This window comes from Mytilus trossulus, chromosome 4, assembly GCF_036588685.1.
Source record: "Mytilus trossulus isolate FHL-02 chromosome 4, PNRI_Mtr1.1.1.hap1, whole genome shotgun sequence".
NCBI classification, from domain to species: Eukaryota; Metazoa; Mollusca; class Bivalvia; order Mytilida; family Mytilidae; genus Mytilus; species Mytilus trossulus.
In genome coordinates, this window is record NC_086376.1 from 5,625,543 (window position 1) to 5,640,161 (window position 14,619).

At 30.6% G+C, this 14,619-nt stretch overlaps 1 protein-coding gene across 1 annotated transcript; it reads left to right on the plus strand.

Annotated features, from left to right (window-relative positions):
• Nucleotides 1–570: 570 nt before the first annotated feature.
• Nucleotides 571–13,598, plus strand: LOC134714536 (coatomer subunit epsilon-like). The gene is made up of 11 exons (XM_063575859.1): nt 571–703; nt 5,602–5,765; nt 5,992–6,094; nt 6,571–6,620; nt 7,702–7,755; nt 8,336–8,417; nt 8,998–9,153; nt 10,659–10,727; nt 11,386–11,460; nt 11,997–12,068; nt 12,988–13,598. Exons 1-10 carry the CDS (start codon nt 608–610, stop codon nt 12,048–12,050), a joined length of 903 nt encoding a protein of 300 aa, XP_063431929.1. The 5' UTR covers nt 571–607; the 3' UTR covers nt 12,051–12,068; nt 12,988–13,598.
• The last annotated feature ends 1,021 nt before the right edge of the window (nt 13,599–14,619 follow it).

Sequence of the window (14,619 nt, forward strand, 5' to 3'; positions counted from 1 at the left end):
ATAACAAATATAGCCTTTGTATGAGGTCAATACAGGATATATCGACCCAAAGAAGTATATCGACCTCGGACTTCGTCCTCAGTCAATATACTTCTTTCAGGTCAATATATCCTTGTATCGGCGGACCTCATACAAAGGCTATATTTGTATAATATTTACCTTATGTTTTATCGGGTTATGTGATAGTCTCAATTTCTCAAACTTATATATACTGCACGGCTTGAAATAGTAATGTCGGTTAAAAGCTCATTAGAGCTTATGTTTGTCTATGTTTTATATACCATGCCGACTCTAAATAAAGCTTATTTATTTATATCCTAGAAGCTCCATGCAAAAATTTGTATTATAATTATAATTTCCAACAGTCGATAGTAAAGTGGGAAATTACTGTAATAACGGTACTAGTGAATACTATTGATATGGGTACAGTCACACAATTTGATTTTCACATTACGATAGTGGTGTTGATAGAAACCGGACGAGAAATTTAGAACGTTGCAGGTTAGTATATTTCTTAATTAATATTCGGTTATTAGTTAGTTCATTAAAAAAGCGCTGTAAAGACTTAGATATTGTCATTTCCGACTTCCACATCATCGTTGCAAACATGTCAAACACCGATGTTGATGAACTTTTCGAAATAAGAACTGCATTTTATACTGGAAATTATCAGCTATGTATAAATGAGGCACCTAAACTAAAGGTACTTTCATCCCTCCAATCGTCTTTGTGGAAAATCAATGGTTACTGGCATTATTTGCCATAGCTGATAGCAATCCTCATTTTCACCATATTTTTTTCTTCGTTTCAGCCAGCAACGTAGGCTAGCCTCGGAGGCTTTAGTTCGGGTCGATCCGGCCCCACGTCGATCCGACCCAAGTCGATCCGTCCCCACGTCGATCCGGCCCATATGTAAAGTCGATCCGGCCCCAATAAAAAATATATTTATAAGGAATAAAAATAAAAGATATATATTAATTGTAATTAACAAGGACGTATATTAGATGTTAGTTATACGTCCCTGTAATTAATAAATGTTTATGATTTTTATTATAATGTAAAGGATGTACGGTAAAAAGAAATATAAAAAAGGCCTTTGAAAAATATTTTCTTTAGATGAGTATATAAAACAACTAGGTTGGTTATGTTTTTAAAAATATCTTTAATACAATAAACTATTTCTGTAATTAAAACTGCAAAACTACATTCTATACCAGTAGCCAGGGGGGGGGGGGGTCGGGAGAGTCAATGGAGATATTTCTGGCTACGGGCCTGCATTAGTTATTTACACCAACCAGAAGATCAAACTATAAAGACCTTGCTGATTACGTAACTTTTATTAATTAATCAGGATTTGATTGAATTAAGTGATTATGAATGGCATTACCTTAGTTCACAATCATCAGACAATTGTTGAATAAACAAACCAACTATAGACTAATGATTTTATTAAACAAGTCATTATGATGAGTTAAATTTTATAGCTTCCATTGAAATGCAAGTATTTATTTAGCTATTCTGTGTGTGAACTAAATAAAATAAAAATTGCCATTACATTCAAAGTTTAAGTTATTATGGGAATTAAAATAACTTCATATTTTAAAATATGTTGAAGCTCAGGGCTCACGCTACCAGGCGACTTGGGCGAAGAAGTCGCTTTCCCAACCGTCACTTCGCTTTCCCCGACCCCCAAAAGCGAAGACAAGTCGCCCTGTTGTTTACGATACTCGCTTTTAGTCGCTTCCGTCATCGGACATTTTTTACCAAGTTGATTAAACATCAACTTTTTATTGATAATTAAAGAAATTTAGAAATAAACGATTAATAATCTTATGAAATGAGTTTGAAGCATCGTTTTTGCAGTGTGTAGCAAGTTATCTGATAAAAATACAACATTTTATCACTTGGTGCACTTCGGAATGTTCCGGTGCTTGTCACTCGAAAACGTACATCAACCTAACTTTCGGCTGCAAAATAAGTTTGTTACTTCATTTAGACTTGATAAAAGTTGCCCCCAGTAAATGTTCAATCCATTTATTGCATTAAAAACGTCATGATCCTTTCCAAATAACTTGTCTAACATCGTTTATTTTTGTAAATTTTCTTGCAATCGTCCGCCATTGTCCGATTTCTAAACTACAGATCGGAAACGGACCAACTTTGACCGAAATCCGTATTTTAACAAAAATTACTACGGACGCACGGATGGAACAGCTGACAGAAGAATAATTGATCCCAAAAGGAGAAATTACGCATTCCACACGCATTAAAAGACTTTTGGTTACATCTAAATAAACTCATCATTTATTGGTGTATATAATTCCCTATAATTTATATGGATTGTTGTAAACTATTGTAAAGTTGCTTAACTCTTAGACTATTACACTAATATCAATATATTATGGCCCAGCTTACCTTTATATATCTTTTGATGAGAAACACTGATTTCATTCACAAGATAGTTTTTAATTTAATTGTAATTGATATATTATAAAATCTTTACCTTTTTTAGATTTTTTTTTTTTTTTTTAGTGCTAGACATTTAGTTGGTAGTTTCTCACAAGGACCATAGTAAAATTTAAACAACTTTTAATTTGAAATGTTACTTTTATTGAATACTCAGATATGAATTGAACAATATAAAAAGAAGATTATTTACAAATGACCTTTTATACTATAGTAAAAAATCCAAACATTGTAGCGCACCGCCCGATGAGCACTTCTCTTTCAAATCTCACCACTTCTCCCTATCAGAATCAAAAAGAGAAGTCACTTCTCCCTATAATTCTGAAGTAGTGTGAGCCCTGGAAGCTGCTATTCAAACAGACACAATAACACTCATTTTCGTATCGATTTAAAAAAGTTCTTTAACTGGTACTCCAAAACTTCACTTACCACAGTTGTCATCCATCGTCTGACACTTTAAGAAAATTCCGTTTATACCATAAAAATGTGTCACAAATTCCTCCAAAATCAATATAGTTTATTCATATTCTATTATGGGGCCGGATCGACTTTGGGCCGGATTGACTTAGGGCCGGATCGGTTTGGGGCCGGAACGACCTGATACCATCATGATACACATTGCAAAATTTTGTTAAATCCAATGAGTTTGTCATTCCCTTATCGGACTGAAGAGTTACATAAATGTTGTAGGTTCTAACCATGATAACAAGAGAGCATGATTTTCATTACTAAAATCCTTGTCTCATCTGTTGCTTGAAATCAGGACCTCTGTGTTACTAGCAGGGATCTCCATGGCCTGTTTAACGATGGCGCCCCGCCATAGTTCAAATGTCTTGCGCCATCGTCAAATGACTCGCGCCATCGTTCAATTGTCTTCCGCCATCGTTCAAAACTGTGAAAGTTTTTATAGCCTGACGTCATTTTTTTAGCAATTTTAATCAAATGCATGTAATTGCATAACCCTCAGGCTGTTTTTATAGTATAATCCAATACAATTCTAACGCCTGAGGAATAACCGGATTAAGATCGCTAATCACTTGTACCTGAGCTTGTACAGGTAGATCAACAAACCAGACAGGAGAATATTATCTGAAGTCTCTGAAGAAAAACGATTTATTTTGTCGAATTATTTAACTAAGTTTCCGCAAATGCTTATGATAATTCAGATTAAATAAATAAATTAATAATCCAATTACAAAGTTTTAACAAGTCGAACACATGCTTTTATTTTGACTTACGCAATCAGCATCCCCCTTTTTAAAGAAGTACAAAATAAGACGAAGAACAATAATTGTTATTTCATCGCAAATAACTCGAGCACTGCTGTATTGTAACGATAATATAGAATTACTTTTAAAGTTAAAAAGTAAAAACTGTAGTTACTGGCTACTGCAAACCAGCTATACCGGTAATGGGTTCATGACTTCTGAATTTGACAGTGTCCGTGAAAAATAAGCTCCTCATGATTTTTATCCCCCATAACAATTACCAAAAAATAACAAGAAAAATACATTGGGACCTTTGTGACAGCTACAATGTATTGGTTATTATCGACTAAATGAAAGGGAGGGGCATGAGGGCTTGGCCTTTGAAGGCTTAAAAACGGCAATTATTGAAAATATATATACTTCTATATAGTATTTATAATGAAAATTCCAATAAATATAATTCAAATAAGCAATTCATTAGTATGTTCACCTATACTTATGTGGAGGGATCAAATACATTACATCGCGCTACACTGTACGGCGTTGATACGTTTTATGATGATGAAAACTCCTCCATGGTTCAATTTTCATCCATGGAGATCCCTGACTAGACAGCATTTTTACTAACTAAGCTTACGACGAACATACTGTACATCCATAGCCCAACCACCTACGGCTGACAAGTATCTACTAATGAAGGGGAGCATTCCAATCCCAAATTCCCCCACCTCAAGAATCATCATATCATAATGACACTCAAAATCATGATAAAAAATACTCTATTAAAAATTCCTCTCTAACCACCAATCGCACCATAGGTATTTTATTTGGGTCCCAAATGTATTTGGAGAGCATGTTTTTCATTATGAAATTGCTTGCTTCCTCCAGGACTTTTGTTTTACTAGGTAGGGTGTATATCGACTGAGCAAAAAGAAGTACTTGCCTCACTCATCTGGGAATCAGATATAATGAAAATTATTTACTCACATTCTGATATTGATTTAATATGAGTCAGGCATTACCTGTGAAAGGGGACGAAGTCTGTATTTTTTTTTTTTGTAACTTCAAAATCTGTTTAAAAAGAAACGGAAATACTGTAATGTTTCCGAATTTGTTCTGTTGTTAACAATTTTACTTGTGACATTATTTAAGTTATGATGTCATGTTCAATGAAAACAAAGAAATGCCATCATCAGGTAACGTTTATTCATATCAAAGACATTTGAAGAATTATTAAAAATGAAATTGGTATTGTGTTCCTTGAGTTCCTATATTTTGCTAGACAACTCAAAGTCTCATGAAAACGAGAATGGAAAAAAGGAAGAAGATTTCTGCGCATGTGCAAATGCAGGAAATAAAAAAAGCGACAAAAAAATATTTAAACGATTTTGAGTTTATTAGTACAATGAAAATTTTATTTTCCTGATTTAGAAAAAATGAATATTGTTTTTATTTCTAAGTCCCAATATTATTGATTTAAAATGTGTTTTAATGTTATGGTAAAATGCATATATGTTGTTTTTTAATCATGTTAATAATGAATGGTGCAAAAGCTATTTCATTGTTATACAAACTTCTATAGTTTGATATGTTTGCAACATTTGAACTATTGATGTCATACAGCAATCACTGTTGCTTTGAAGCATTAGGCATTTCCCCCTATTAATCTTATAATGTAAATGTACAGTATTTATACAATGCTGCAAAATACATGTATGCTAGTCATTCACCTTGTACGGTAAGTCTGCTCATTTAATCATTGGACAAACTAGATTTTATATACATGCAAGTGTAAATTAATTGTTGGTACACAACATGTATTCAATCACAGTGAGTCATCACTTGTATAACATTTATAAGAGTGTATAGTCAAATGAAAATAATTTTGATCTTAATTAAACATCTTCAATGATTTTCTATATTATAGACAAATAATCCAACGTCAAAGGTAGATAAAGATGTGATAATGTACAGAGCATACATTGCACAAAGGAAATATGGAGTTGTTCTAGATGGTATAAATGCAGCACATCCTGACGAAATGCAAGCTGTTAAGCTATTTGCTGACTACCTGTCTAATCAGTCAAAGAGGTATAGTATTGTATATGGGAGACACCTCTCTATTACTTATAATTATAAAAATAACATTAAAAAATATAAACTTATCATTCAGGGAATAATAACACGTTACAAATAGATAATGAATTATTATAAAGTGTACAACGTAGTTTATAAATTGAGAGAATGCAAGGTTAATAAGAATATTTCATTTCATTTCTTCAATTTGTTTAAGACTTTTTAATTTATTTTTTTACAGAGATTCTATAGCCCGAGACTTAGACAGTAGAATGAGTGCCAATGTAGACATCACTAACACAACATTCCTGGTGATGGCTGCTTCCATATACTTTCATGAACAGGTAAACTTTCTCAGTTGTTGATTCAAAGGGGGTAATAGGTCCTGATGCTTGCTCTTAAACTTATCATAAATTAAAATTTACATGTATCCCTGCCTTGTCAATTGACTATTAACCATGTGCTGTGCAGGCTAGAAGTTTTGAACGTGCTGTGGCCAAAAAGAATTTAATTTTAATTTTATGCATAACTTCTGATTCTTTATGTTCTTGTATATTATGAATTGCAAGGATTAAGGGCAAACTGTAAATCAACATATAGATATGACAATTGAAAACCATACATGCCATATACCGGTATATAAATAATTTCATATGAAGTTAATAGAATGTGGTATGATTGCCAACTCTACACCAAAGACCAAATGTTTCAGAAGTTTAAAATAGTCTGCATTTATACACATATTTTGATTTAGAAATATTACGAGATTGTAGGGGGGAAAAACTAACATGGTATACATCATTAAATTTTGTTCCTTTAGAATTATGATGCAGCTTTACGAGTACTGAATCCCTCAGATGCATTGGAATGGTAAGTTGATATTTTTTTTCTAAGTTTGTTTTAAATTATTGTTAAATTTAAACAGAAACAAAAATTTTAAATTAAGGTAGATGGGGTGTCTAATTTATAATCTATAGAATTTCTTAATAATTTGCCATAATGTAGTTTATATCCTCCTTGTTTAAGAACATTAATAAAAAGAATGGGTCACTAGACTTATTTTCACACTACAGGTTGCACACGATTGTCAAATTTTGTATAGATTATGCATGGAAAACTCAATTTTCAGTCATAAAACGAAAACTTCACCATATAATTTTGAGATAAAATATAAGAAGATAGCTCCAATATTATTCTTTCAGATAATAATAAGAAAAAATTGGGTCACCGGACTTGTTTTCTTGCTACATAATAAAATGGGAAAATTCCTAACACATTCTATTGTAAAAGTAACACTATCTGAATTATCTGCCCTTGCAATTGAGTTGTCTCCCCATATTTGGCAAAGTTGGAAAAAAATTAATCAAACAAAAGTATTTGTTTTTTGGTAAAATACAACAATACATATGACAAAACATGGCATATTCTATATCATAATGAAAAATCTTACTCCTGAATTACCTACTAATATCAAAATTTGCACATTTTATCAAACATCTAGACCTTGTTTTTTGGTATTTCAAAATCCAAAATGGAGGAAGATCCCTATCTACCTAATAATCAAGTCTTATTTATATTGTACACAGTAGTAAAAGTTTGAAATTTAGTTTGAAAATATTTATTAGCAATCATACAGTTTTGTAGATATTTAGTTAAGATATAACAATTCAACTTGCTGAGCCAGGTACAGACATAAACTTTGAAGAAGTTATCAGCTCTTGAACTTCTCAGGTTTTAGTGTATCAAGTTGTGAATAACCCAGAGTCTTGACACATTGTTAAAGAACTTTACAGGAAGCATCATAGATCTACTGTCAGAACTTAAAAGTCCTTAAATGAAAATAAAATCAAAACGTTAAGACATTACATTTGTACTATGATTACTAAAAGACAAAAAATACTAGAGATTGAAGAGAAGATTTCATATATATATATATTTATATCTTTTTCAGCATTGCTTTAGCAATACAGATTTTACTAAAATTGGACAGAATTGATTTGGGGAGGTAATTCTTTTATTATTAGATCAATAATATCTTATATCAAAAGTTTGTAAGTTATATCATAAAAACACAATTTGACGTGCTTTAAAATAATTTTTTGAGAAAAAATATATTTCTCTTCATGGTACATGTAGCAATGTTTCAATGAAGTGCAGAGCAATGAACATGTATCTTTTATGATGCTGAAAGTTGAATTTTAATTTATATTTAAGCTATTTAAACAAGTAAGACATGTTACATGTTTGTTTCAAATCAATTCACAAACAGTCCATACTCTTGCAAAAATAATGTTATTGAAATTATAGAAAAAACTGCGAAGCTCAAAATGCTTATCATTGAATCTTTATGACAGCAAATTAGGGGTATTCCTAGAGGAAGGGGAATTCACTTAATGATACAGATGTACAATTATTTAAAACTATTGCATATAAATCATGAAAATAATCTCATGGAAAATTTAGGACACTTTTTTGAATAAAAAATTTGCCCAATCTTAATTGAATATGTAGATAGAAGTTTTAATTTTTGACTTCATGTTATGCAGTCCCTTTTGACTAATTATTAACGGTATATTTTTTTTCAGGAAAGAATTAAAAAGAATGCAAGAAATAGATGAAGACAGTGTATTGACACAGCTGGCACAGGCTTGGTTTAATTTATCAGTGGTTAGTACAAAGTGTATGGCAGTAATTGACTGTTGTTTGATTAATGTTCAATGGCAATATTTCATGCATATAACTATAACCTTATAAGTGTTGGATATTTTTGATTATTTTGTTCAGATGATTGAAAACAAATCCTACTGGTGCTAGGCAGTGTAGACTTTTCACAAATGAATAAGGCAAAATTTAGAATAATATATACAAATGTATTTCCTTTTTTCATTATTTCACATAGTAAATGGCCCAAACAACACAATTTTTTCATTGATTTTTTTAAAGAAGTATATGATCATTTTCAGAGAGATAAAACATATATCACATACCTACGTATATATAACAAAATGTATGATTATAGGGTTGAAAATGGAAGGTAAACTATCTAAAGGTTGCATATCTGTATAAATTTTGTTAAACTAGACTGGTACACTGGATAAAAGGTATAGTTATTTTCATAAAGTAACCAGTGAACTGTGGTATCATTTAAAAAATTATTTTAAGTATGTATCACCAAAAAGGAACAGAAATGACTGAAAGAAGTAGACTAAGGCATTATATGAGTATTATAATAAAATTGTAATTTCAGGGAGGTGACAAATATCAAGATGCCTATTATATCTTCCAAGAAATGTCAGACAAACATAACGCTACACCATTATTACTGAACGGTCAAGCAGCATGTTATATGGCCCAAGGAAAGTTTGACGATGCTGAATCTGTATTACAGGAAGCTATGGATAAGGTACGTTGTCATTTTTTCACATAATAGAAATAAAGGGAGATAATTTTATTTTTTCTTCTAAATCTGGATTTTTTTTAAAGTGATTTCATTTTCTATGTTTCAAATACACAATTTAGTTAAATTTGGCCTCTTGTGCAAAACAACTTAAACTTTTATGAAAGTTATATTTAATCTGTATTAAGAATAAAGACTGTGTAAGTTATAACTTTCATTCTCAGAAAATTCTAGATTTATTAATTCCTTTTGGTCCCCTAAAAAGTTATAGTACATTATTAATAATTTATGTTTCTAAATTGAGTTTCAGTCTGTCCAAACCAGTAGCTTTAGGCACATTGATAAAAATACTTGGTAACTTTTTTCATTCACATGATACTTTAAAAAAATGATCCTGCACTAAATAACAATATATGGCAAATAACAATTAAATGGTGATACCTGTTGATAATTTTACTTAGGCCACGGTTTTTTAATTTGTTGGTTTACGGATTTTTCCAATAAAAAAGTTAGGTCGGTCGGTCGGAAAAAAAAAGAAAAAAAATATCTTCCAAAACAGAAAAATATGCAAAATAAATATATATTTCACCTCACAAAATGTTTGTCTTATATGCTGTTTTGTCATCATTTCTTAACATTTAGTTCAATGAAATATTATTGATCAGTGATCATGAACATCTCATGACATCGTTAATAACTTCCTGTAAAAAAAAGGGGGGGTTGCATGGACAAAGACGAAATTGAATCGTCATTTCACAAACAAGAAAAACATATTCGCGTAGCTCTCAATCAATTCCAGAAAACTTGGTAAATAATGATCTTCAATCACAAAAACTGATAAAGATAAAAATGTAAAAACGTCGTACAAAAAATAAGTTTCAACACGCGTGTCGAAAAATGTAATAGACTCGTCCACTGGAAAAACGGCAATATCAGGTTAATCAGTTGTCATGCAATCCGGTTTTTATCCCAATGATCGATATTTTTTTAATTATCTATGAAACAAGAAAATTTCAAATGATTTGTTAATATTCAGTACTTTAATTGATGTATTCCACCTGTTCACATTTGGACAAGTCTATTTCTCTGAGATGATGCACCTTACGGACTGAAGACAAATAAGGGATACAAACTTATTTTATATTTGGTTTTAAACACAGGTTTCGTTCCGCAAAATTATATGCGCAAAAAACTTTTCAAGGTCAGTTATAATTGATTTGTCTATTTTTAGAAACGTAAATTGGACGTTTTATTTTTCACAACAGAAAGTGTTATCAACTTTGTTAATCATTAATGCATTTCATTTCATAAAAAAAGAATTTTTTTTTAATTATTTTTTAGGGATAATGCATTGATAAGGGTCGGCGGGAATAAAAAAGCATGAAAATTATTTTTATTCTGAAAATTGTCAAAATCAGTCGGCAGATCCGTAAACCAACAAATAAAAAAACCGTGGCCTTATACAATATAAAAACAATTTATTTAAATATAATGTAATCTATTTATTTCAGGATTCCAACAACCCAGAAACATTGATAAACATGATCATTCTCACACAACATACAGGGAAATCTATTGAGGTTCGTAGATTATAAAAAAAAACTACTGTGATTTATTATTATTTGTTGGATACCAATTTTTGTGGTTTTTGTGGATATAGGTAAACCACAAAATTAAATGTTCCACAAATCACAAATTATCTATTGACTGCTATGCAGACTTCGACAAAACCATGAAATTAAATATCCACAAACATGAAAGTTTTCCTTAATCACAAAAATTGGTACCCATGAAAATAAATGAATCCACTGTATCAATATTTTGTAAATATCTATTTAAGCTTTGCTTAATTTATATGTGGTAGTTCTATTTAAATTGAGTACAGACTTAGCTTTGTTCGCATGTTATTTATTGTGTGAAAAACAGAAATTAGGCATTTTTTTTAAAAATCATATCAAACACACAAGCAAAGTTTGAAAACTCCAGAAAAGATATGAATCATCATTTGAACATACAAACCATGTGCCTTTAGCATAATTTGCATGCCTACAGTAAAGTTTATTGTCTGTTTCATCTCATTATTTTAGTCAGGATCAGAGTAATTGGAACATTTACATTTATTGTTCCATTTGTGATATAAATCTTAAAAATACATCTTTAAGTCAATAGGAATTTTTACATTACATAGTCTTTTAATAGTACCTACTTTGTGCATACAATAAACATTTAATTCTTCAGATCAGTAACAGATATTTATCACAATTAAAAGATTCACACAGAAGTCATCCATTTGTTCAAGACTTATTACATAAGGTAAGATAAAACAAGTAAGGTGAATGGATTATGCCCATTTATATTATGTTAATAAACAATTGATGTTCATGAAATTAGTACAAACGAAAAAAGTTTGCTCTTCATTAGATATCATTTGAAGAAAAAATAAACCCAGAGCTTAATGACCATTGATTGCATCTATCCCATTGAATTTGTAATAAAAGAAACTGCAGATATGGTTTGGTCTGTTTCTTTCCTTTACTCCCACCTAGATATTGATAGTGAAGATTGGTTAGAAACTTGACTCTACATTGTGAAGTTCCTATATTTGTAAAACAAAATTCCAGTAGCACATGCAATTGAAAAACTTCTCTGTTGATATGATATTCAAGGCTTTACTTTTCCATCAGGCGCTACTTACACTTCCAGCTTTGGTAGGATTAACTTAATCAGTCTTGGGTCTATAAGTATCGTCTTCTTTAAACATTTATTTAAACATGGATTGTGATCTGCACTGATTTAATTATACTTCTTAGTTAATATATTTACTAATTTCCTATTTGACTATTTTTCAGGAAAGTGAATTTGACAGAATAGCCAGAAACTATTCCTCATCAGTCACAGCATGATAAACATTAACTTATTAGGTTTGTATTGTTTGTGTATGTAGTTGACCTCTAGACGTCTTTTCATTATTAAATGTTGTTTGGCTGATGCCTCTTAAGGTGGTACCTAACACTACAGGGAGATAACTCTGTAAAATCAGCCAAACGTTTTAATTACGTTGTCTTGTTAAGGGAATATTAAGCTTCTCAATGATCAAAATAAGTGTTTGTCAAAGTGCTATCTAACCGGTGTAATTTTTCTAACAAAATGGTTGGTTCAAAGTTTTTGAATTTTTTTATATTTTTGTCAAAGGATCAAAGTAAATACTGTGGATTCATTTATTTTCGTGGGTACCAATTTTCGTGGATAGAGGAAAACTTGCATATTCGTGGGTATTTAAATTCGTGGTTTTGACAAAGTTCACATGCATTTCTTTAGAAAATTTGCATTTCGTGGAACATTTAAATTCGTTGTTTCCCTGTACCCACGAAAACCACGAAAATTGGTATCCAACGAATATTAATGAATCCACAGTACTCTGTCAAAATTTTATGCAATTTTATGCAAATTAAACGAGCCAAATTAATTTTAGTTAGAGTTTTGGGTACCACCTTAAACATTCATTTCACATCTCATTTGATTGATGTTCACTATCAGCTGTTATAATTATACCATTATTATTGTCAACAACATAGGAAAAATTGAAACTGACTGCTGAAATGATTTGGTTGTTGTCCATCAAAGTGTAAGGGATAAAAGTTTATAGAAATTGGATTTTGTAAGCTTATTTCCCAAAGCTCTTTAATATTTTGGAATTACAATTGTTTATTGATATTAAGATGATGTAAACAAATGGTATAGATACAATGTCAATGCTAACAGCTTACAGTCACTCATGTTTATAAATGTGTATGTCATGTTAAAGTAGTATACCAAACATTTTTTTTCTTTTTCTTTCAGGGAAATGTAGGTTCACATTATTTATTCGTTATTCATTTGGAAGGAGAACAAAGACATGGATTATACAGCTGATTTATTGTCATTTTTAAACAACATTTAAACAAAATTGACTGTTAACATTATTTGTATTTTCATATCATTAAGGTGTGCTTCAGAACATTCTCTTTCATGCTGACAGTATTTTAATTTTGCTTTTGGATAACAAGTCTGTTAAGATTTTACATAAAAATATGAAAGAATATTCTGTATTATAGTGGGTTGGATTTTGAATATGTACTTGAAACTCAACATAGCAAATTTTACTTTGCATTTGAAACTTTGTTTTAAATCTTTTGAAACTCAACATAGCAAATTTTACTTTGCTTTTGAAACTTTGTTTTAAATCTTTTGAAACTCAACATAGCAAATTTTTCTTTGCATTTGAAACTTTGTTTTAAATCTTTTGATATTAGAAGAAACGTAATGATTTTCTATATTCATAATTTTGTTGTCATGTATGTTATTAATGTAATTTATTCAAACAAAAGAGCTGGTTGACAAGCTGTATTAGTTGCATACATAAATGTAAATCATAATTATGTCGGCAATTTTGCAAATAAAACTAAAAAGTGAATATCATGTATTATGTCTTTCTGTAGTCTTTAAGTTCTAACATTTTTAAATGAGTGATTGATTGATTGGTGTCTAACACAACTTTCTGCACTTTTGGCTTTTTCTGTGCAGTCAGTTATTCGTTAAAAGGAAGCCATAGTACCTGGAAATAGCTGTACAGTGACCTATAGTTGTTAATTTCTGTGACATTTTGGTCTCTTGGGGAGAGTTGTCTCATTGGCGGTCATACCACATCTTCTTTTTTTATATTAACCCTTTTGAAGGAAAACTGACAATCCTAGTCAATAACATAAGAGGTGAACGCACTTACCATGTAAGGGGTTTTAAATCACCACCTCAGTGTTTACAGGCTAGTGATACAGATGTTCAACTACTTAAACCATTAGGCTAATGTGGCACCATTTATCAGTGAACAGCATTTCATCAATAGCTTTGTATATTTGAGAATAAACCTTGTTCCTGTTTGTGTGATCATTGGATAATAGGGTAGTACATAGTAGAGTAAAATGTTCAGTTTATTATAAGTTGTCTAAAACCCCACTGAAATTTTAATGTGCATCTGCTCAATAGAGAGTGAGAGACATTGGTGTATCTTAGAATGCTTAGTTACCCAAACCAGATTAGTATTTATGAATCCTGTGAAGCTCAATGCATGCACCCTTCTGATTAAATTAAGATTATGTAACTATCATTTTATACTAAAATCACCATTAGAATTTCTGGACCAGACACACCAATTTATTCTTACTATTTTTTTTAAGAAACATGTTGGTTAAAGTTGAAAAATTAAATCAAATTTATAAAAGTTCTAAAATTTTTGGCAGATTTGGATTTTGGAAATTATTCACATTAAACACGTTGCAATTGACTAAATGATTTATATAGATTTCTTGTTCAAAATAAATGAGAAATAAAAACCTTTTAAAGTATAATTGATCTTAAAACTAAAATCTGGGAACAGTATATCAATATATATGTTCCTGCTACAATTGCAAGTTAATGAAATAGTTTCTTTAAAAG

Excerpts from the sequence above, each read along its gene's own strand:
- LOC134714536 (XM_063575859.1), top strand. The coding sequence starts at position 608 with ATGTCAAACACCGATGTTGATGAACTTTTCGAAATAAGAACTGCATTT. Across the intron at positions 8,418-8,997 it reads CTTGGTTTAATTTATCAGTG|GGAGGTGACAAATATCAAGA; the intron begins GTTAGTACAAAG and ends TTGTAATTTCAG. Across the intron at positions 10,728-11,385 it reads ATACAGGGAAATCTATTGAG|ATCAGTAACAGATATTTATC; the intron begins GTTCGTAGATTA and ends TTAATTCTTCAG.